The sequence below is a fragment of the Opisthocomus hoazin genome, chromosome 14 (genome assembly GCF_030867145.1).
Source record: "Opisthocomus hoazin isolate bOpiHoa1 chromosome 14, bOpiHoa1.hap1, whole genome shotgun sequence".
NCBI lineage: Eukaryota > Metazoa > Chordata > Aves > Opisthocomiformes > Opisthocomidae > Opisthocomus > Opisthocomus hoazin.
In genome coordinates, this window is record NC_134427.1 from 10,415,478 (window position 1) to 10,439,662 (window position 24,185).

The following is a 24,185-nucleotide window of genomic DNA, read 5'->3' on the forward strand; positions in this document are numbered from 1 at the left end:
CTCTTCAGACCCTTCTACAGTTTCAAACCTCTCGGACACCATCAGAGGTGTTATTCTGGAGATGGCTTCGGATGGCCTGAAATAGAGGAAAAACGTTTCCCAGGCTGCACAGCTGCCCCTTGCCGGTGGCCCCACGCTGCGAGCAGCCGTCACGGTGGGGGCTCAGCCAGCAGCCACCTGCTGGCATCTTCTCTGTCGGGGACCGCCGGACAGACTGTGCAGCACCATTCACCGCCACGGAAACCATCCAACACGGCCCGGCCGGACAAAGTCATCTCCCAGGAGACGGTTAAATAAGCGTGCTGAACCACGCGACACAAACACCCTCCCCAAAGAGCAGCCGGGCTCCACGCAGCAGCTCACCCTATGCACAACAGCAAGGATAATTTTAGAGATAATTATTCTGTGGTTTTAGTACTGTGACAGAAAGGGGCATTTTATGCCTGTTGGAGTGAACTGACTCTGCCTCCTCTCGGTCATTTTAGCATGATGGCTACACCTTTTTGCTACATATAAATTCGGTGCCCTTCCGTGCATAGCCTGTTCCATTTCACGCTGCATGCAAAGTCACCTAGACCTGTGGGGGAATCAAGCTAGAAAAAAAGCATAGTTTTTATCATTAAGCCCTCAGTTTAAATCTAAGGAGTACTTAAAAAAAATATAAGGTACAGATTGCAGAAAAACATCTATTTGGAGCATAGTATCAGGGTGTGCTCTGAAGACTGAGGGGATGCTGCACACTCAGGTGTTCTTTCAGGACTGAACGGCTCCATGCCTTTGCAATCTGGTTTGAGAAGTGATCAGGTTTTCTTAGCGAGTCCACCATTTTTGTCAATAGTTATAGAGAAGGTGCAACTGAAATCCGTGATATTGCCATTTGTGACAATGTTTCTTGTTCATCTTCCATGACATCCAGATCATTGGCACAAAGCAGTGATGTCTTCTCCTGAGTTCACTAACCTGAAGTCAGTTTGCATTGGTTTCGCTTTGGATGTACTCAAAGCCAGGTCTGCTCTGATAATTTTGCCAATAACGTTAAAGGCGAAAGAGATCACAGCAAAGATTTTACACAATATGTATTGAAAACTTCCCACTGCTTTGGTTGTGCTTTGGAGCCAGCTTTGCGAGCAGCAAACTGCCTGCGGGTGGGCACTGATGGGGACCACAGCCTCCCCAAAAGCGCCGAGATGGCAGCCCATGCAGCCACACGTACTGTGCCCCGCAGTGCCACGCTGAGAGGCTGAACCTGCGCCAAAAGCCTGTTAAAGGAAGGGAAATAACCAGAGGTGACATTTGACAAGTTAGTTTTTTATTCAGTGCATTGGACTCGTACATCACCGCTTTGTCAACTAAGAACATTTCACACATTCCTATAAAACCAACGCCGAGTCCAGTCTCTTGCTAAAGACGCTCGGTGTAAAATGTAAAGCAGTCTATCAAATATTTACCTTAATAAGTATAGCTTAGAGCCCAGTAACAGGCCGTGTCCAGCGCGTTGGTGCCAGGTTGCAGTAGTGGGTGGAGAATGGATCAGTGACTCATGGTTGGTGCAGGGCTTCGTTAACAAATGCCTAGACCCAGCTCATTAACATCTCAGCCAATGTTTGTCGGACTGCTGTAGGGCCTGGCCTCGCTCCTGCAGCTGCTAGTTTGATTATGTCGCTGCTTTGAGCATGGGTGGAGCTGCACGTATGAAATCCCTAACGCAGAACTACTGTAGCACTGGAAAGCCTGCTTTGGGCTGGGGCAGCCTGTCTGTGCTCCGGCACGGCACAGCACGGCACATCCCACCCTGTCGTCACAGCCAGGCTGGCAGCAGCAGTCAGAACAGCACAGCAAACCAAAGAGAAATGCAAGGTGCTCAGGCCTGACTATCGGGGCAGAGCGAGAGGTTTGCAGCATGGGGGAAGGTCTTACACTGCAAACCTCCAGGCAGGGATGCCTGCACGCACAACAAATCAGGCACGAGGCGGATGCTGGGGAACACAGGCAGCCGGAGCATCCCCGCTGGTGCCACTGCTGGGGCACATCCCTCAGCCCCGCACACGCTCTGCTCCCCGTTTCGCCTCCCACATGGGCAGGCAGTGTCCTCAACCCTCAACACAGGGAAGGCTCCACGGGTATGACCTGGAACTGGTTGCCCCTCTCTCTTGCAGGAGGCACCCCGGGGAGCACAAGGTTCCCTGGCAGGGGGACAGGGCTGGTGTCAGCCCCGCGGCTCCCCAGCAGAGCACTCCTAGAAAATCCATCTCCACTCATCCCCCTCCACCACCCTGCTCCTGTCCCACCTGCCGTGTGCTCTGCCCCAACGCTCCTCCTGCCTCATCCCTGCCCTCAATCGCTCATTCATTCTGTGCGTAAGGAAGGAGACGGCACATTGCCAAATTAGCTATCTCAGAGGAAATCTATCGAGTTTTATTGAGCTGCCCATTAGGGGCCTGGACTGTTACGGGCAGTCCCTGCGATGAGCATGTGGTGCTAAGGCATGGTGACCGTCCGACCGGCGCTCCTGGCTGCTGTAAAGCGCCTCTTATTCCTCAGACCAGAGAACCTCTCATCCAGCGTCAGGCTGGTCTGCAGGGGAAAGGGAGAGCGAGTCAGTCCCGCGTCTCATGACAAAGCATGGCCAAACTTGTAGCAGGGTATTGATTAGAGCCCATCAGTTAAGATGGTGCTTCACAGCCAGTTAGTCAATTAAACCACTCAGCACACGGAGACAAGGAGCTTGACAGACTGTGTGCAGCTGGAAAACCTCCAAGCAGCACCCAGCCCCAAGACACTGGGCATCCTCGGCAAGAACAGGAGCAAGCAGATGGCATTATAGCACAAGGCATCAAGTAAAACCAAACCGTCCAGACAAGAAACGCCGGCAATGAAGAAGGTGGAGCAGGATTTCTGACCTGCCCTGGGACTCTCGGAACATACTTCAGCGTAAAACGTGGCACTGAGAAGGTCACCAAAGCAAAGAGAGAGCAAAGCCCAGAAGTGCTGTGTGTCTCTGAGGAGCAGGGAGCACAGACAGTGAAATGGCCCTCCCCGGCCAGGACCACTCACAAGGAGCCTCTCCCTGCTCCAAGCAAGCACATGGACAGGCCAAGAGGGGCCAAAAGAGCAGGGAAAATCGGGCTGCATCTGTAGTTGCTGAACAGTCTTCTCGGGTGCCTTCAGTTTTGTGAACAACCTAGCCACCATGGCTACAGGACTTTCCTCCCAGGTTATGCTAGATAAACCCAGGTGGCTGCCCCAACAACCTGTGTGTGATGTTAACAGCTTTGTGGCAGGGCTGCTGCAGGGTGCAAGGCGCCTGCTCCGTCGGCAATCCTCTACCTGGTTGGCCATGGCACGGAAGTTGAATCTCAGCAGCACCCCTTTGGGCTGGGGCTTGGCCGCCCGCGGCGGGGGCCTCTGGCTTCGCAGGAACGGGCGCTTGGATCCAGGCCTGGGGAAAACACAGATCTGCAGTCACTCAGGACGCTAAGGCAGCTCACTTCCTATCATCTGCAAACCAGCAAGGAGGAAACGAGAGACCTGCACGCCCCATACGTCCCATGGCATGTCTCACAGCAGCCTGGGGGAGTCCAAAGGGTGCCAGGAGAGCTGCTGTGCAGGCAGAGTTCCAGCACTGGGGTCTGTGTCACGCCGAGGCTATCATGGGGTGCTGTCTGTGTCCACGACATGCCAAGTGCCCTCACCCACCCCTCTCTCTGCCCCTGGCTGGGTGCTGGTCCCGCAGCTGCAGCGGCTCAGCCCAGGGGTGAAGCTGCTCCCTTCCAGCCTCCGCGCTCCTCTGACACAGTGCGCGTGCCACATCCCTTTGGGACATGCAGCATCTCCCCTGCGACACTCCACAGCGAGCACAACCAGCCAGCTGCTCCCAGGTGCTGCTGGTGCTGCCATTTCTCCTTACTCTGGATAACAAACGAGCCACATGGTAACTACCATCCCCTTTCAGCTATGCCAGGAAGGGAAGGAGACATCATTTGCTAACCATTTTGGGTCTGAACCATTCATTGCACGCTTGTTACAGAAGAAGCAAAGCTGCAATAATGCTAAAGGGATTTGTGATGGCTTTTGTAGGGCTCCCATCCTAACAAATCTCCTCATTTACTTACATGCCGGTCTGGCCCGCCTGGGGATTAGCCACAGAAACCGTCAGAACTGCTCCAGGGCTGGGTTTTACTTGCCACCTGCCAAGACAGGGAGATGCATCCAGCTTCGACTGGAGCGTGAAAGAGCACGTCATGTTTGCAGCACACCTTTGGTCAGAAATTACCTTCTCATCCTTGGTGGTTTCCCTTCTCCATTAGCACCCATCTGCTGTGAAATATATTTAAAAAAAAAAAAAGACTTAAAGAATTAGCTCCCAGAAACAATGATTCCTTTTCCAGTATTTCATTTGGCATATCTGAATAGCTCTGTCCTTGCTTGTTGTCAAGAAATTTGCTAATCTTGGGTTTCCGGCTGTCACAGTGATCTGTATGGGGTGGCTTTACTTTGTCCTGTTTGTGCTGCTGTATAAGCTGCAAGGTTTACTTTTATCACCTGCTCAGGTTTTATTTCCCAGCTGCCAGAATATTAAGCTGCATTAAAAATTGCCTGTCCTGCAAGTACTTTCCTAGGAATATATTGAGTGTTAAAAGTCATCCATCTCTACCAGTTACTTTTGGAAGCAAAGATACAACTGGGCAAAGCCTGGTAAAACTGAAGGCTTGTCACCATCAGCAGGTTGCAGAAAAAAATGTCTCAATACTGACCCCTCTCTGAAAGTTGACTTTGGAGAACCGCTGCTGCATCCGCTTCTGCTGGAAGCCTGGTCCCCGATTTAGCAGGAAAGGCCTGCTGCTAAACGAGGAGAGAGACAAGGACACAGGTGAATAGGATGCCAGATCTCTCCTGGAGTTTAATGCTGAAATGTCTAACCCAGTGTGGCATTAAAAAGCAGTAGGAGAAGCAAATGAGGCTGTGTGTTACCAAGTTCAGCCCAACAGGTTTTTCCGCCAGCAAAGGATTTCAGAGGAACTTGTTTTTCTGCTCAAATGAAACAACAGCTTGTGTTTGTTCTGAACTCTGCTCATTAAAAAAAAATAACAAATCATGGAAGAAAACCATAGAAAAAAATCTGGTCAGAAGGGACCTCTGGAGGTCATTCAGTCCCTGCTCTACTCAGACCAGACAAAGACGGGATTGCGATGGAGCTTCCTTTCGAGCTCGGAGAACACAAAGACCACACAGACGGGCACTGAGACCATGCCCAGCGCCCAGCAGCCTGCCTTCATCCCAGCTGCTGTGGCACAGTGTCTGTTCCTGCAGCCCCTCACCGGGACAGACCCTCTCCCTGCCTATCCGTTATGGCTGGAGTCTATATTTCCTGCCTTCATGAAAATAAATGTTATTTCATCCTTCAAAAGTTTTCCTCAAAGTGACAGAGGAAAAGTTTAATAAAAATACAAAGGTCACATTTTCCCTGCTTTCTAAAATAAAGTGACAGATCTAATAGCTGAATTATTAACTATCAGCACGAGGTTGTTTTATTTCCAGGTGCTTTCCTAACATACCCAGGGGTATTTTTCTCATGCTGCATGTGCTCACGGCTGTAGCCACTCCCAGCTGGCACAGACCGAGAGCAAAGCCCCAGGAGCTGCACAGGGAATCGCTGAAAACCAAAAAAGCCCAGAGTTACCAAAGATTTTACCTTCTCCCCAGGGCATGGTTGCTGGCAGTGGCTGCTCTGAATCTCTTGGGGCCTGGGGGTTGCCGTCGCCATCCCTCTGGCTGCCCACTGCTACTGCTCTTGGCAAAAGCATCGTTGTTCTTGTTGCCCTGAAAGAGCAGTGAGAGCTCAGCAGTTGCCACTCGTGCCGCAATCTCAGTGCACGAAGAGAGAGCGACCGCAAGCAACAGAACGCAACCATCCTTCCCTCCGCCGACTGCGGCTGCCTGAAAAGCTGGTGCATTTATTTAGCATTTTCTTTGGCGCTATCCAAAAAATTGGCTCTGGGAAATCCAGCCTGCTCCAAATTGCGGGTGGTGATTGCTGACACTGCGGCCATTCCCTCGCTGCTCCTGGACATGTTCAGCGCCGCTTGCGATTGCTTCAGATGGGGCTCAGCCCCGTGCTGTGTGCTCTGCTTTCCCTGAATTGTCATTCCCAACTGTTTTGCCTTTGCAACTTCTCCAGTCTTGCAACAGAAAAATCCTTCTGTGCAAGTGCTTTTTTTTTCCTCCTTTGGTGGAAACCAACTCGCTAAATCCGTTAAAACCTGGTCTCTTCCACGGTCTTTTGTACCTATGGCAGGAATATTCCTACCGAGCAGCGTCACTGTAGTCTCAACATCTGGACTCAGTACACACTGTTGTCAAAAATCAGTATGTGTGCCTCGGTTCCTGGACATGAAACTACAAGTACCACAAAGAATGTTTCAGTCTAATGGTGTAGAAATACAAAAAACAATTAGTCCATGGAGAGTAAATCTCGCACAAGCCAAGCATTACAGCTTTGCTCAGATTTCCTTTCAGTCATTGACTCTTGCTTGTTTGGACATGTACATTGCTCGCTCCAAGCCCTGAAGCATGAAGCACATCAGAAGACCCCTCAGCAGTGCAGGTCCTCCTGCAGTTACTTATACAGACTGCCACGGACTCTATCCCACGTATTTCTGAGGGACAACCACCATCACTGTTACTACCCACTAACTGAGACGTGTTTCCACATTCTTCCCACTTGGTTTATTTCTGCAAAATGGAAGCCACCATAGAATTATGCCACCTAGCAATTACTTATTACTTTCTGTTAACACCCACCCACACTCCCTATCTGAGTCATCACAGTCTTTATTTTCAGGAATAATCACGCTCCACGCACATGCATGCTCAGTTTAGGGATCTCTTATTTATACCCCCAGGACACAGCCATTAAATGTGCCATCATGTTCACCACTTTCTTCTAAAAGCTTACTGAGCATATGCGACTTCCTAATTCAGTGGATTTCCATCCGTGCAGAAAAAAACAACCCCCTCTCACAGAGCACTATCCGCACACTTGATTTCCACCTTCTATGCCAAGCCAGTTTAATACTAGCGATACCTAGAAGAAACCTGTAAGAATTACTTTAATGGTGAACACTAGCTTCCTTCTCATCTCTTGAGTCTCAAAAATAACTGAAAAAACAAATGAAAATATTTCAATCTTTTTTTTTAAGCGTATTTAAGCAGAGACAAGACCTAAACATTTAAACTTGAAAAATGGAAAGCCATGAATGGAAAAAAAAAATGCATTTTACAGTGAAGCACGCGGGCAATCTGACCCACGACTGTCACAATACTGAGAATCAGTGTCTCTTGTGGGAATAACCACTTACTTTGTGAAAAGTATGTCTCTGAACCAAAGCCACCTGAAGCCAACAACAGTCTGTCCTTTGACTTCACTGGACCTTGGAAAATGCTCTGGGCGGAGGACGAATAATGGTGAATCTTAACATATCTCCTCTAAATGATAATACTCAGATGAGATGACATGGAATTTGTTTTTATGGAAATATTTTTAAATATTTTAAAATACATTTTTTTAAATCTTTTTTGTAAAACCCATGAGAACTGATTCAGTAAAATTATGCCAAGTCATAAGCTTATAAAACCAACTGGAAAATTCCTATGTTATATGCATATGTGTCTGTACTCAACAATGCACACAAATACTGTGTACAGGCATGTAAAAGATGGTGCCTGTAAATTTTTTATGTAGATTGTTCTTTGGGGTGATCCAGGATCATAGAACCCAGCAGATTTCTACATGACATTTGAGAACAGCTGTACCTTCCTCACCCCCCCTACCTCTTGAGCCGATGGCTGGCGATTTAAAGGGCTCACTCCATTTAATGCGGCAGCTGCTCTTCTCCTGGGACCGGGCACAGTATTCCTGAATTGTCTCCAATTGTACTGTTGTTGTCCAAACCCTCTTCTGAAACGGCTGGGTCCTACAAAAATAAACTCTTATTTTAGCATCCTTCCAAACTCGATTTATGATTGCAGTTTTGCAAATGGATTACAAGGTTAACTTAATATGATATAGGAGGATCTATATAAACAGTGATGCAAGAATCACATTAATTTATCCCAGAAAAGTGAATTCATTTTGCAGAATATTAAATAATTTATATTTCCAATGTCTCACTAACATTCTTATTATATGTAGGACTGACAAACTCATTACTTGATTTGAAAGAATATAGAAGAGAAAAGCCTTCCACAATTCTGACTCCTAATAAAGGCAGGAACACTCACATCAGGAAACTTGTCAACCTGTTGTCAGAGCTCACATTGCTAGGAATTAACTGTGAAAAGGAAAAGCCTTTTTATACAGATACACAAGTGATTCAAGCATCCAGAAGCCAACCCCAAAGCAGCCTGGAACAGCTCTGAGTGCCCACATTACAGCACTTGATAAGTGAAGACTGGACCATAATATATATTTTTTTTTTTTTTTTTTTAGCTTGACATATCCCTACTTACTGCATATATTGAAGGCGGCACCTTCTGCTTTTTTATGTAACTGCACAGTACATACACAGCAACAGCTTATCTTGCATTTAACGCTTTCCCCTAAGCCTATTATGATTTTGAAGTGTGCCAAAGTGTCGACCGAGAGAAAAGCACTCCGTCAGAAGGAGGCACAGTGCATTAAAGCCTAATTACTACTCCATGTGATACACCTCTGTACTCATAATGAAGTAGACATTTTCCGAGTCACTATACCAGCAAAACGTGCACATACACTCAGAGGGGTGCATAAATCAGGCATAAAGCACTGCATGGCAGAGGGCAGCAAGAGCGCAGTTAAACCCCTGCACCATATAGCAGAACCTCACTGACACAAACCACACAGCAGTCAGACTCATGTATTGATCCTATACCACTGATTCCTACACCACAGCAATTTATAATGACTTGAAGCAATTAGAAATGAAGTGTTCTGAGGCAGCGGTGACACTCCTGTCAGGGGCCATCACCGCAGTGATTAATGAAGGCTCCAGCCCCAGGGTGTAACACCAGTCAGCGCCAGCATGGGCTGGTTACACTGGAATACAGGTGAAGACAATTTGAGCTGCTCTGGCTCTAAAACAAAAGGACACCAGGACATGCCCGTGGGCAGCACCTCCCAAACAGCACGTCAGGGTGCTTCGCTCCCTACGGCTGGGGGTGCTGGTTGGGAACACTCACAAAAATGCAATGCTGTTCACAAGCGCTCCGGGGCCAGCAGTGATTTTCTGTGCAAAGATGCCCTCTCACTGCAGAAGTGCAGGTGTGTAAACACTCCTCTCCTGACAAACACTTGAATTTTGGCAGTCTGTCTTTTTGACCAGATGTGGTCTCGCTGTGTTTAACAGCCCTTTTTTCTCCTCTTGGTTCTGTCCCCACGGTTGGTTTTTCCCTTTCTTGATACCTTCAAGAACCACCCTGGGCTTGCCGCTCTCTCTTGCCTGTTTGCCAGACCCCTCTCCTGGGGGTCACCAAGCTCTCCGGCACCCTGGAGAAGGCATCTCCTCTGCAGCGAGACAGACCGAGCTCAGCTGCTTTTCCCAGGTATTTCACTGGTGCAACGGGAGGGACCGATGCAAAAGGCAGCCCTGGCTAGAAAATCATGCCTGTCAGTCAGTTCATATTAGAGAGCCTCTGCTCAGCGGTGCACTCGGGCATGCTTCAGCCAGCATAAATAACTAACGATGGAGCCATTGGCCTCTGAGGGGTGCCCCGTGTACTCCAGCTGGGGACCAAGGCCTCGGTCTGTCACGCATATCCCCAAGTGTGACACATGGGAGGCTCCATCTCTGCAAAAAGTCTGCCAGATATTTATTAACAAAAGAACATTTCAGTAAAAACCCACAGCATCAGCAGCTGGAGAAGACCCCTGTCTCATTTGGGTGCACGTTCAGAGACTGGTGCTGAGCACACCTGGCTTGGCCAAGGGGCACCTCTGCCCAGTAAGTCCAGTCTGGGGAGAAGCTCCAATGTCTGACAGACTCTTTTTCTGAGGAGATTTGAAATTCAAATTTCTTGCCATTAAAAAACATCTTTCCCCCACTGGGGAGATGGTTTAAGCCATATTCCAGGAGGGAGAACAGCACTTCGCTTGCACGAATTCTCTTGCCGGTTTAATCAGCGTAATACCCTTCTCCATGCTCTGTCATTACAGTGCTGGGCTGTTCTGATCGTCGTTTTGATAATGGTTATCACGTCTCAGCCCAGAAGGGACTGCATTTCAGCTGGGACCAAAGTGAAACAAGTCCCCGAAGAATTATAGGCTAAATTCCTAGTCGTGCTGAGCTTCCCAAAATTGCTGCTGGCATCAGCTCCACACACCATGGTGGGTCTCTACACTCGGCAGGGCTGAATTAAAACCTATGAAATACTAAGACTAGCACAAATCATTCTATAAATGAACAGAGAAGTTCTCTTTTCTAAGAAATAGCTAAAAAAATACTTTGTTTGATTTATTTGACTCTGCGTGCAGTAGTGGCTTGAGTGCAGAAAAATACCAAAGCCTGTGCTTCTGACAGAAAAATCAATTTGCAAAGGGCAATTATCATCACTCTGTTTTGAACCAGAACGATTCTCAGTAAGGCAATATGTGGTGCAGACCAAGAACATGAGAATGGGAGGTAGATCAGAGACAAGCAGGATCGCTCCCAGCAATCCCACTGTCCTGATGCGCCATTGGCACTCCATCGGGACTGCAAAGACATTGCTGCAAAAGTCACTAAAATCTTCAATGAAGTGATTTAGCAGTAATTTAAAAAAAAAAAAGCAAAATTTTTTTATAAAGATGCGTTTCGTGCAGCAGATTGCTTTGATTTTGTAGATAAAAGCCTGTAGAACCAAACACAGATTCGTGTATGATTACACAGTACTATAAAAAAACTCATCATAAAAATAGCATGGTTGGCAAAAGTGACAAATTAGCTCCAACAACTGAGCTATGAAAGACAGTTACTGAAGGGGTAATTTAAGTGTGTTCTGGGAAAAAGAGGATTAGGAAGAGGCATAATTAAAATATGCAAAGCCGACAGGCAATAGAGAATAGATATTAAGTCACTTTGAATTAGTAATTCATGACAGGGTGGAAGAGAGAGAAATGGATGAATTTATGCTCTGAAAGGGCCCTCATATTCCTTTGTTGCAGAGAGAAAAGCTATTTAGAGCCCGAATGCATCTTATATGCAGACAGGAATTAGACAGGAGAAGTATTTAAGAGCTGTATTTTGTTACACAAACATGTTTTCCAATTTGGCAGGCTCCGCCATCCCAAGGCGCTCACCTACCTTGCAAATTCCTCTGCATCCAGGCGCGGAAACGGGGCCGCCCATACCCATACGCCGAATTCCTGTTCTTGACCTGCTGCCTTCGCCCGTCACCTGCAGCGCTGGCATCTGTTTGCTCTTTCCTGTGGCGTTTTATGATGTCATCTAGATCAAAATGGCAAAGGGGAAACCCATAAAACCTGCACTTTCTACCAACAGTGATTCCCCACTTCCGCTGCTTGCAATTGTCCGCAGTAAAAATGGAGCTTGCAGTTCTGTGAGCTACGTTGGCCAGACAATAAAAGATTAAGCTTAGCTCAGAAAGTATAGGATCAATTTACTTGGCTCCTGAGGGCTGGAGATTAGAGTGCAGCAAATTATTTAAAAATATGCTACCACCCGGCACATCTCCACCATGTGCAGGACAGAGATTTCAGACCCACATCCCACTGACGGATCTGATCCTGCAGATTTCCCACAAGCATAAGGGCATATGTTTTTGCAGGGGCACCAGGAGCTCAGTGCCGGGCAGAGAACATTTTTTGAGAAGGTCTGATCTGGGAGGCTGTGGGACAGGTGATCAAAGCGGGGAGAATGGGCAGAAGCACCCATGGGTGCACCCACACTGTGACGGCCACTCCAAGGGCTGCCCCTGCCACACATGGGACAGGGGCACTCCCATGCAGGGGATACTTGCACCCCTGACATAACCAACAAAAAAGCTGTTCAAGTGCCATGCAAACACAAGTGGGATGAATGTCCCCCTAGCCCCTAAATTTGAAAAGGGGAGAAGTGAAGCTTGGTGCAATGAAGACTGCGACACGAGGGCTGCGGGCAAGGAATCTCACTTGTACGGGTCAACTGTAAAGAAAGGGGACAACAGGGTCCTGCAAACACTCATGGTTCACCAGGCGGTTCTACAGTTTCCTTTCAACTCCCATCTCCTGGAGTCAGCTACCTGCACGTCCCTCCTCAGTGCTTTAAGAAAACAAAGCAAGTTTCTAGCCCTTGGTGATAGAAGATGAAGCTTGAAGCCACAAATCCCCACAGCTCAAAACCCAGTAAGCAAACAGGTGTAACATGCACAACGAATATCAGCAGTACGTTGTATTTTAAGTGCCACAGTATTCAGGATCTGACTCTTGATTTTCTGACCATCTATCTGGAGTAAATGCTCCTGCTTAACTACTCAATAGAGCTAACCTAGAAACAGATGGATAAAGATGTATCAACCACAGAGCAAGAACCTCCTAGCTTCTGCTGTTGCCTGGTGAAGCAGAGGGAGAACATCTCAACTACAAGAGGACTGTGCAGGCGATGCTGCCTCTCCCCTTGCAAAACTTGGGTTTTCCCGCATAGACCTGTGCACCGCACCGAAAGAGCCAGCTCTGCTGCTTCACGTTGAACACATCGATTCGATTTCCATGCTTGCCTCCAAGCCAGCAGCAGTAAGATATTTTGGGAACCCTGCACAGCTCTCTGCAGACAGAATGGAGGGCAACCAGGCAGCTCCTGTGCTGCTGCAGTACGAGCGCCGGGACCGGGCACAGCTGCCTCTCACCTCGGAGTCCCCATCGCCGCCCCGCCACAAAAGGGGTATAAACCAGCCCGAATGCAGCAAAACGGACGCAGGATGTCCTGCCAACGTCTCCCCTCATCCAAACTGCTTACTAGGCAGCTCTGAACAGGTGCTCTGCTGAGATCTTCCATGAACTACGAGATGTTTCTCACTTTCTTTGTAAGACACCATCCAAATGCGGTTCCCAAGGCGCAGAGCCTGTATGAAACAACCAATTATTTTCCCTGTGATTTAGACACTTCTGGTTTAAAACTGTATTAGAAGCACTGAGAAGATGACACAAAATTTCTCCCAAGGACATTCTGCCACTGTGCTTCATCAGTTTGGACCCAGCCAAGCATCCTGGATGCTTCCCTAGGCACTGCTGCTGTAACCAGCTGCACATGCCCTGAGCTGCACTGACGTGCTCTGTTTTACGACAGAGAGAGCACAAGGGACACAAAGGAAGGTGGTATTCCTGGCAGGGTTTTGAAAGCTCTTTCCCATCCTGAACAAGTGTTTTCATCTCTTTAAAACACGGCATTGGAAGTTGGGGGATCTGGACCATGCACAAGCTACTTTTAGATGCAGAGGCCTGTGAAGAAACAGCTCAACGCCCCTCAGTTCTCAAGGAGTTGGTCTGAAATCAAGGGGATCTTGTTAATTCAAGCTGTTCTGATGAAGAGGAAAGGCAAAGGGACATCTCCTCATTAATTTATATTTTCCAATGATTTCTTCTTTTAATCTCAAATCTTCCAGAAAAATATTAGCAAGTAATAATGCCACATCCGTTAAGCTCCAAGTAGAACGTGTTAACTTTACTTTAACAAATCAGCGAGGAAAGAAGTGTCCAAATCAGGCCTTTTCCCAGGCAGTGGCTACTCCAGCTCCTTAATGAATCACTGGAGTGGAAGCACAAAAGTGCCATTAGCTTCCAAAGGGTGATCACCATGAACAGCACATCATACCTCCAGCGCTTGTCACTTGTCATTTACTATCAAGAAACTCCTGTGTCCAAATTAACAGAAATGCCAGGGAAAGCAAAGAAGACCAGATGTAAGAATACACTGCGTGACTGCTTTTGTGATTTCTCCATAAAGTCTGACAGAAAGAGCTCGCTGGGAGAGGCTGGGCGATGTTCCCGGTACGAATGCACCGATGTTCTCCGCTAAGTGTGCCTTTGGGACATGTGCTGTTTGGGGCACAGACTGCTTTGAAGCGTATCGACAACATCCCTGCTTGCTCTGCAAAGAGGTGGATGAAGGCATCCAGGGGTGGGCTAACTACAGTGTAAGGAAGAGCTTGCTGGGAACAGAAAGGCTGCCCGGTCTGTCACCTTTCAGTGTCTTTTTTTTGTTTGGGTACGAGTTGTTACTCTGCCTTTTGTGCCCATAAATATGATATGGGGTTAACAGACTAATGTAATGGAGTACCGCATGAGCTGGAACGGATCCTGAGAGGTCATTTAAAGTACCCCTATGCCCTCAAGATATAATTAGATCTACCAGGATTACTCTTCAGAGTAACTCCCCCTGTTTCCCGTGACTGCTAACTCAAGTAAGGCCCAACGTATCTGAACGCACAGAACAAGCACCTGACGGGAAAAATATCAGTTCTTTACCAGGGCTCTTGTTTTCCAGTTCTGTCTTCTGCCCTGAGTAAAGTGTATCCTGGCTTGAGGATAAGGGGCAACGGGCACAAACTGAAGCAGAGGAAGTTCCGTCTGAACATGAGGAAGAACTTCTTTCCTCTGAGGATGACGGAGCCCTGGAACAGGCTGCCCAGGGAGGCTGTGGAGTCTCCTTCTCTGCAGATATTCAAGACCCACCTGGACAAGGTCCTGTGCAGCCTGCTCTGGGTGACCCTGCTTCGGCAGGGGGGTTGGACTGGGTGACCCACAGAGGTCCCTTCCAACCCCTACCATTCTGTGATTCTGTAACCCAGGGAAGTGCTAATGAAGAGCAAAAGCAAAGGCAGTATCACACGTCAGCAAACAGAAAAAGGGTGTGCACCACCATAGGAAAAAACTAAATGAAAAATTATTGACCCACTATAGGTGTAAAACCTCACAGCACCGTTAAAACACAGGTGTCTCAGCCAAGGGATCAGTTTGAGCTTGCAGTGGAAAATGTTCTGCTATTCCTGACAAGTGGCTCATTGCTGGGAAGAAACGACACCAGGTTTTGGTTAGGAAGCTGACCAATAGTAAGAGGTGCTGGTGGACTTTCCTTCCGCAGTAGAGACGTCACCACGCTAATCCACCAAGATCCATCATCCAAGCGTCAGAGCCCAGGCCCTCGGAGTTAGCGAGAGGGCAGCTGTTTCTGCGCAGTCCACGCACCCGGTGCCAGAGGAACGGCGAGCACCACGAGCAGCCGCTATAAATAGCCCGCGCCCCCGAGGACCTGCCTCATGTCCTCATTCCAACAGCGGGCTGCCCGACGTCCGCCCCTCCCGACCCGCCGCGCCTGACGCTCCCCCTCCGAAGTTTCGGGAGCCGCCAGCCAGGCCCGGAGCTGGGCTGGGAGCCGCCATTCCTCCCCCCGGCTGCTTCCCCGCCGTTCCCACCCGGTCCCCCTCCACCGCTGCCGGCTGCAGGGGCGCCGGGGAGCACCGGCACTGCGGGGCCGCGCCGCGCTCCGCTGCCCGGCTCTGCCTGCCCCGCGGCGGCACGGGCCGCCACGCACCAAACCCCCGCGCCGGGACCCCCGCCGCCCCCCGCCCGGGCAGGGACCTCGCCCCGCCGGACCTACCCAGGGACATGTCAATCTCCTCGGCTCCCGGCTCCGGCCCTGCCGCGGAGCCCGGGCCCGGCTGCGGCCCCGCCGCCTCCATGGGCTCCGACCGCGCGCTGCCACCGCCCCGCGCCGCCCAGTGCGCGTGCCCGGAATGTGCCGGCAGCCGCCAGCGGCACCCGCCCCGCACCCACCCACGGCACCGCGCCCCGCACCCACCCACAGCGCCCCGCACCCACCCACTCACGCCACCCCGCCCCGCACCCACCCACAGCACCCCGCACCCACCCACTCACGACACCCCGCCCCGCACCCTCCCACGGCACCCTGCCCTGCCCCGCACCCACCCACGGCACCCCGCCCCACACCCACCCACAACACCCCGCCCCGGCACCCACCCACAGCGCCCTGCCCCGCCCCGCACCCACCCCGGCCAGCCCCGCCCCAGCACCCACCCATAGCGCCCTGCCCTCTGTGCCCGGACACCCCCTCTCCCTGCCAGCTGACCGACCAGCCCCGCCGAGCATTGCCCCCAGGCTTGCTCCACACGGGTCCCCTCCGGCCCCCTCCTCTCCAGCCCCGCTGCCCCCGGGCTCTCCCTCTCTTCCCAGCGCTGCCCGGCCCCTCTGCACCCCCTGCACCCCAGGAGCGGCCCTCGCTGCCTCCCCGCTTGTTCGGGGGCTCCTCTCCAGCAGCCCTTCCCCGCTAGCTCTCTGCTAAGCGCCGTTCCCCAGCCTCTCCGCTAACGCTCTTCTCCCCCCGCATCCTTCTCCTCTGGGGTGCGCGCCAGGTGCAGACACGTCGTAAAAACCCACCAGTCATTTCTGAGCGATGTGAAATAAGGAATGACTTTGCCTCATGTTGCAGACTAGAAAAGCAAGGTAACTTTCGAAACGCGGACTCTGAGCTTGCATTCAGTTTGCGAACCTCTTGGGGAGCGAGCTTCCATTTGGGATTGGTCTTTCAGCACCATCCTGGTCACTCGCAAAAGCCACGCTCTGCAGGGGATCTGTCAGTCTCTGCGTCACGCTGGTTGCAGCACTGGTGCTATTCTGCAGTTTGAATACAAGATGTGAGCTAAACCATCTTCCTCTACTTTTAAAGACATGATAAAAAAACCCAACCCAAAGCCAAACAAAATGGAAGAGAAGAGCTGGGAGAACAACCACTCCTCTTCCAACAAACAACCTCAGCCGTCTTTTACAATGACACTGCAGGATGTTCGTTAACACATTTTAACATGAAATGTTAGGAAATGAGGTCACAATCTCCCACTTGCAATTTTCTGTGATATGCAAGGTGTCCTGGGGGTGCTGGTGCTCTTTGGGGTGCCCTGGCTCTAGTGTTCCCCTAGTCCAAGAGCTGTCCTTCAAAGGGAATCATTAAAATATCCCAACAATTTGGTCAGAGCAGCCAGGGAAGCCGTGGCTGCTGGGAAAGGGCTGGAGGTATCCATGTAGGCCAAGCCTTAGCGATAGACAGGGAGAGGAGGTCTATCGCAGTGTCGTTTCCTACACGAGCAGTGTTGCAGGGTGAGGGGAAGGGCTGTCCGAGGAGGGCTCTCGAGGGCTGTGAGGGTGCTGGAGGAGGGCTCTGGGAGGTCTCCTGGAGCCAGCTGTGGAGCCACGAGCCACGAGGGAAGGACTGCAGGAGGGGTCTGGGGTCTCCTTTGGGTACAGGGTCAGCCGTGTGTTGAATGACCCAGGTTTCTGCACTAGGGAGAAGCTGGAGTTCGTCTCGCTGTGAGGACAGTGTAATGAAAGGTTTTGTGGCTTTCTACAAAAGCATACACGCTTGGATCTTCAGAAAATCTGAAAGCAACAGCTGAGAGATATCCAACGGTGTTTGCATTTGATCTCATTTAGTGAAAGATTTGAGATAAAACAAGACAAAGGCAGAGTTTAGAAATACCAACCGAATTCTAAAATAGTAAGTAGTTTCAAGTGACAGTTTTTTTGTTGAACTACAGCACAGATTTCATAGCAAATTCCACTTCACCAGGTGAGAGGTGTAATGATCTGTTTTCCTCTAAGCACATAGCTTTGAAGGCAGTGATAAAACCTTTACAAGCTGTATTTCTTCATCTGGGAAGTAAGAGCTGATATGTACTCTGTTATCTCCCAACTGCCAGTCTGTGACCTCTGAACATCTTGGCAAGTGTCCCATTTGCTTAGTATGTCTAAGCACTGCCATTAACTCAGTTCTGAGTAATTTCTCACATCAACAGTGTCGGTGACACATGCTGGAGTTGGTGAAAAGGCCTTAACCAAACACCAGAACCTCCTCTAAAGTGCAATAACCCTGCACTGGAGAGGACTGCAGGTGTCTGGCAGACGGACTTGATCCTGCATCCTAAGAATGGAATGTCAGTAATGTGACTTTCTAAAGGTTAAAACTGGATTATTTAAAAAAAGAAAAAAGAAAAAGAGAAATAAATAAAGAATAAAAGGATTCCTGTCATGCTTTCCTCGTTTGCATTGACTAAATAATACTGTGGCAACAAGCCTTCAAGTCAAGCCCTCGAAGAAAACCAGGGCACCTCTGCTGAAGGTGCCAGGTATTCCTTCCCTGGAGGGCCATGCATAATGAACTTTTTCACAAAGATCAAGTGTTATTTTGGGACACCGAGCCTTTCAATTTACCAGGTGCTCTTATTGTCACATAATCAAACCACAAAGAAGCCTAGAAGGATTTCAGCTAAAAACAAATTAAAATAGAAGTCAGTGGGAGAAGTGAACACATGCCAGCATTCAAACACTTTTATTATCCAAAATGTTTTCTCAGATCACAGCTATCTACCACAAAATTAAAAAAAAAAAAAAGACTGTTCACTTCCAGTGAAATGGACCCAAACTACAAGACGCAATTGCAAATAAATGATTTTTTTGGGGAAGTAAGCCTGAGAGGCTGTAGGAATACATGTCATGGAAACGTTGAGCATCTGCATGCATACGTTTGTACTTATGGGTGTGGAAGCACCCCACGCTATATCAGAATTGCTCCAAGCATAAGCAATTTGCTTATGTCAATGGGCCAAAAAGCCGATCACTTCTGTGGTGTTTTGCATTTTGCCCACAAGGGGGGGTGTTTAGGCCTCTTAAGTGGTGAGAACCACGGGAGCGTAACTCTCGGCTTTTAATGAGGAACACTGGTAGCAGTGCAGCTTTGTTAGCTTGCTCCAAAACCGGTGCACTGCTGCCGAAGAGCTCGTGTTTTATTGGTAGATGCTGAACATGGTCTTTTAACCATATGTCGCTACTTGAAAATCATCTTCTTGAGAAGATGGAAGAGAACAAAACTGTTCTTGAGAATTTTTGACAAAATAAAACTCCAGATTATGCCAATATTTCTTTACATTACCCGTTTCCAGAAAGGGAGCTATGTGGATGATGTCAGTTCTTATGCAGAAGTTCTGACTGGATGAAATAAAGTGGCTGAGGTGCACACGTCACTGTGTTCTGCTCAGTGAAACCAACCGTTCCCTGACAAGTCAACCACTTCTTGTTAACAGTTAATGACAAATTCCATGATTTGCTTGTTACATATTTAGCAGATGCAGCCTGTATACTGTAAGACTGCAAAGTATTTAGAGAAGCGGTTGTTTTGGTTTTTCCCTCTCTCTCTGCACGTGTATTAAAACTGAGATCTCAGCCTGGTACACGTAAAACTATTCTTACAATACCCATTAGCTATACCTCTGGACTATGCAGAATTAAAGTCATCCCATAAAAATGCATATCTAGATCTGGAGGTCTGCAGCGTGCTTTAACGTTTGTGTTCAAGCACAATACAATTGATCATCCTATATGCAGTTATCTAGGACCAGGTGACAACAGTTACTTCTTATCTTAGCTGTCTTTTGTGTATCAGAGATGTAGCTTGTGAAATGCATGGCATACTTGATAAAAGATAATTGCGATGGCACAGGCTTGGACTCAACATGCACGTGTGCAGGATGACAAGGGAGTTGGTAGATTCTGTGCAAGCTGTAACCAGCCTAGCTACATCCCAGTAAACTGAGATATACAGATACACCACACGGCTGTGCTTCTGATTGCAATGTAGGAGTAGTTTTAGCTCATATTGCTTCTTGGGGTTCCTCAATATTAAAGTAAGCCTTCACTGAAAGGGCTACATTTCTAATTTTTACCAAGAAATAAGCAAGGCAAATATGCTACTGCATGGCAAACACATGTTATTCAAAATAGAATACAAGGAAAAATCCTGTTAGAAATCACACTAGACTGGTCAGTTAAGGATAAAGTCCTCTGCAGCACCACGAGGAAGTATTTCCAGTGCATGTAATTGGCATAAACGGTACTTGAGATTACATGTTTGAGGGTAAAAGCTGCCCTCCCCCCTGCCTTCAGAAATGTATTTTCTGGTGCTCGATGATGCATTGCTAGCTGTACACTTAATCAGATGCCCCGGACAGAAGAGGTACCAGGAATCTTCTCCTTAGTGGATCTGCTGTCTTATGGTGAACTGTGCAAAAATACTTTTAAGAACAGATACTGGTCACCAAAGCAGCCACAGGGAATGCTACTTACTTCTTTTCTGTTCAAGCATCAGATGCTGAAGTATTTTTTCCCTCTAGCTCGTTCAGAATGATGTGTTGGGCTAGATGACCTCTAAAGGTCCCTTCCAACCCAAAGCATTCCATGTTTCAGATAAATCACTACCTGTTAGCACAGACAGCGTGGCATTTGGCTTTTGACCAAACTAGGAGCACATGGTTTGCTTGCTTTGCTTTCAAAGTGGGCCAGATGATGCCATTTTAGTATGAATCTTGACTTCAGTTATTTGGGGATTATATTAACTGCCTGTGGGAAGCTGTGGGTGCTTGCAGGTCTTGAAGAAGAAAAGCAGTAGCAATTAGGAATAGAGCATGCACTGATACACAAAGTAAATGAGGAGGAACTGAAGAGTAATCAAGGAGATGGCACAAGGATCATGTGAGTGCTGAAATAACAGTGAATGTGTTAGCTCAGTACCTCACACATGTAGGAGGACTGAGGCTACTCATAAAGAAGCATAGTAAGAACATTATGTAAGCTCTGGTGTTTAATTGCTCAAAGCAAGAAAGTCTCTAAAGGATGCAAAAAAAGGTCAGTGCTGAATCTCAGGAGGAATTTGTTTCTCACAGCAAACGGCAATCTGGACTGACAAAGATCTGCTTTGTATTCAGCTCAAGTATTTAATTCAGAAACACTGAAAGCTTCAGGAGTGTCTCTGCTTTTGGCAATCTTGGTTGCTTGGCCAGAGGTGCCCAGAGCTTGCGTTGCCTGGCAGAGGCCTGCAAGTCTGGTAGGGGCGTTGAGGGAGCATTGCACAGCATGACACCCCAGGCAGCATCTCGGCTTTGTTACCATGCTTTGATGTTCTTATCGCATGCACTGACCTGACTTGGGACACAGCCTGCCATATACTCTGCAGAATTATCAAGGTACGGGAGAGATAAGGGACCACACTCTTGCTTTCCTTGCTCTCATAATCAATTTTATACTGACATTTCCAGTACAGGTGAACCCATCTGGGTCTCTCCAGAAGGCAGTGCTCTGGGGAAATTTGGAGCTGTGGGTGACGATGCTGAGCAGGGGTCAGAAGAAGAGTGGGAGCAGCACAGGCAGAGCAGCAGGATGGGCACACAGCTCTCGCGCTTGCTCTGAGCATGGCTTGGGCTAACCATGCCAAGGACTACGTCACTGCAAGACTTGTGAGTAACCACATCTTGCAATCCACGCTGGAAGTTAGACAGATCAAAGCCTTATCAAACCTCATGCCTCTAGGCACTAACGTTACCTCTTAAAGTTTGTTGATGTCATATCTTTATGAGTTTTTATCTCATCTACAGCGGATGTGGGTAACCACAAAGACTCTCAGAGTGGAAGCTCTTCATGGAAGTAGGGGATTTTCAGTGGTTTTCAAACTCCTGAAACATAGACTCTGCCTATATAGTTTGACAGTAAGAAAATATTGTTGTCTTGTGCAGTCTCATTACAACATTTGAGTGTTTCCGCCTCTTCCTCTACTCAGCTGGCTTAATAAATAAGAAAATGCTATCATCTCTGTTTTACAGAAGAAACAGAAGGATGGCACAGCTGTGACTTACTACTCATTGTGAGAAGGTTGGTTTTGGGAGCCTGCTGCCGCCAGACTAGTGACTTTGGTTTTGCTTGTGAAATGAAAAAGAGAGGGCAGTGGGGGGCATGGGGAGAAAGAACTGTTGAAAGGCTGTGAAATGCAGTATAAATAAAGTGAATCAGACTTTAGCATTCCAGACATCTGTTCTGATTGAGCAGCTATTTGAGGTGATAAATGACCCCCACAGGTAAATCTGCATGTAGCTATACCACAGGAAAGTGAAATCAGTTCCCAAGCCTTTGCCTGACTAAGCAGCAATTTGCTCAAGATTGGAGATTTTTGGCTAGCTCTTAGAAAAAGTCTCAGACATTGCTTCCAGCCTATTGTAATGGGCACTTTAATGCATTTGAAGATGTGAGCATGTGTCTGAGCAGAGTGAGTGTGCTTGGTTTGCTTCTCCGTTGGAACACCTGCAGACACAGTGAGTATTTTTTTTAAAGGTAAAAAGGCCCCTCATAAGTGAGAACTCCAGCATGTCTAAATGGTGTTTTGAGCCCTCTGACAATCTGTCGGACCTATTTCTTGCAAAGCAAGCTGAACCCCTTTCTTTGTCTAAGGTCGAAGAGATCACTTAGGCTCTAAACAGCAAGCAGCTGTGTGATGTGGCTTAGAGGGAGGAGAGCAAAGCTGCACCTCTGAGCTGGCCGTGCGCCAAGCCACCCACTTGCTAAACTCAGAGCAACTATTTCTAACATTCAGCAACATTTTAGTTACCGAGGCTGGTCCTGGCTGCTGTTTTGCTTCACTCCTGCCAGCTGCAGAGCCGCTGTACCTCCCGCTCCATGTCTGCAGGCAAAGTCATCATACGCAGTTGGCCCAACATCAGTCTGTGAGTTTATTCAACCTCCACCCTCTCTGGCTGGAAACTCGACCCAGGGCAGCAGTCAGCAGTGTTTATGCAGGTTTGTCTGATTTTCCTGCTGTGCACCCAGGGAACAATTAGCTTTTTCAGAGCAAAAGCAGAGGCCCAGGCAGACCGATCTGTAGATATTAATCTGTAAGCTTTAATCCTGCAGACCACTAAAGTATCCACAGCTAAAATTAAATAAAGCAAACAGCCACAATATTTGCAGGTGACAATGGAAGCCCTTCCCCCATCACACACACATTTTGCTCATAGGCCTCTTTTGCTGGAAAGCCAATCTATTCGCAATGACACAGTGACCCCGAAGTCCATATTCTGCACCAAAGGATTAAAGCCTTCACTCTTCAGTACCTTCTCACTGATCCTGGCTAATTTGGTTCTATTGAATCTCAGCCAGATATCACCCACAGAATATTACAGGGCTGTTCCTCTTTTGACTAATAATGGCTCAGCTGTCTCTCACTGACAGGCTGCTGACTGAAGGCTAGTCTCTTGCATACTGCTGGTGGAAGGAATTTCCCTTAGATCTCCAAATTAGTCACGATGCATGCCTGCAAAAAAATACCCATTTAAGGACCTTCAGGAGCATCAAAGCATAAAAGCAGATGCTGCTTATCAAACCACAGCAATTGCATTAAAATGTGGGTCTATGAGACTTTCTTTGGCATTTCTTAATTACGGCTCCAGTCATTTTTGACAGATAAATATGCAGCACCTAACAAGCACAGATTACATGCTAATAGAAATAATTATTCACCCACACAGTATTCCCGCAATTGTGTAGGATTTTATTAATACAGCCGGGCCTCGGGCATGGCAGCCAGTGTCTGATTTCAGTTTCACCACTCCCCTTTCTCACCCTGAGTCCAGAGCGTCCGTATCCTTGAGGCTTTCGCCAGCGTTTCTTAACCCGTTGCAGGGTGACAGCCTTGCCCCTGCTCCCCTTTGTTCTGGCTGTGGGAGATCCCTCACTGCTGGTTTTTTCCACGCCACTGACGAGGCTCTGCCGCTATCGACAGGCTCCGCTCGCTCCCCGCAGAGGCGACGCTCCGATGCCGCCTCACGGAAAAGTCGCCTCTGTTTTGCGGGGCGGCCCCTGCCCTGACACCGCCCGCCACCCCCCGGCAGCTGCGTCCTCCCGAAGCGCGGTGACCGGCGCCCGCTCCCCGCCAGGCCCCGCTCCCGCCCCGTCCCGTCCCATCTCATCCCACTGCAACCCTGCGGGCGCCGGCATGCAGCCCCCCCCCCCCCCGCCCGGCCCGCGTGCCACAAACTGCCCCGCCCCTTGGCGCGCGTGCGACCCCTCATTGGCCAGCACCGCCCCGGGGAAGTGCACCCTGTTGCCCCCGCCGCTGCGGATTGGTGAGGGAAGCCGCAGGGGAGCAGTGGAGCCGCGCCCCTTCGCTCCTCGTCGCCGAGGATTGGTAAGAAGGGCCGAGGGGCACGCTGAAGCCACGCCCCCTCCGCCAGCGGCCCCCCGCCTCACTCCCTCGGCCCCCCCCGCCCCCTGCGGGCCGGCGGCGCCTGCGCAGTGGCGGCGGGGCGGCCCTGGCTGTTGTTATTGTGGGGCTGGTCTGCGCCGCGCGAAG

General features: G+C 49.0%; 1 protein-coding gene across 3 annotated transcripts; it reads right to left on the reverse strand.

Moving 5' to 3' along the window:
* Positions 1-1,287: 1,287 nt before the first annotated feature.
* LOC104335742 (UAP56-interacting factor) lies at positions 1,288-15,727 on the reverse strand. Of its 3 annotated transcripts, none has more exons than XM_075435634.1 (9): positions 15,606-15,727; positions 11,316-11,459; positions 7,831-7,973; positions 5,693-5,820; positions 4,755-4,839; positions 4,274-4,317; positions 4,113-4,187; positions 3,328-3,439; positions 1,288-2,574 (listed from the first exon to the last, which is right to left on the reverse strand). In XM_075435634.1, the coding sequence occupies exons 1-9, from the start codon at positions 15,685-15,687 to the stop codon at positions 2,479-2,481; spliced, it is 909 nt and encodes a 302-aa protein (XP_075291749.1). In that variant the 5' UTR covers positions 15,688-15,727; the 3' UTR covers positions 1,288-2,478. The 3 variants fall into 3 exon arrangements, with proteins under 3 accessions (XP_075291749.1, XP_075291748.1, XP_075291747.1); XM_075435633.1 differs by having other exon boundaries at positions 4,274-4,314; positions 4,755-4,842; XM_075435632.1 differs by having other exon boundaries at positions 4,755-4,842.
* Between the last annotated feature and the right edge of the window lie 8,458 nt (positions 15,728-24,185).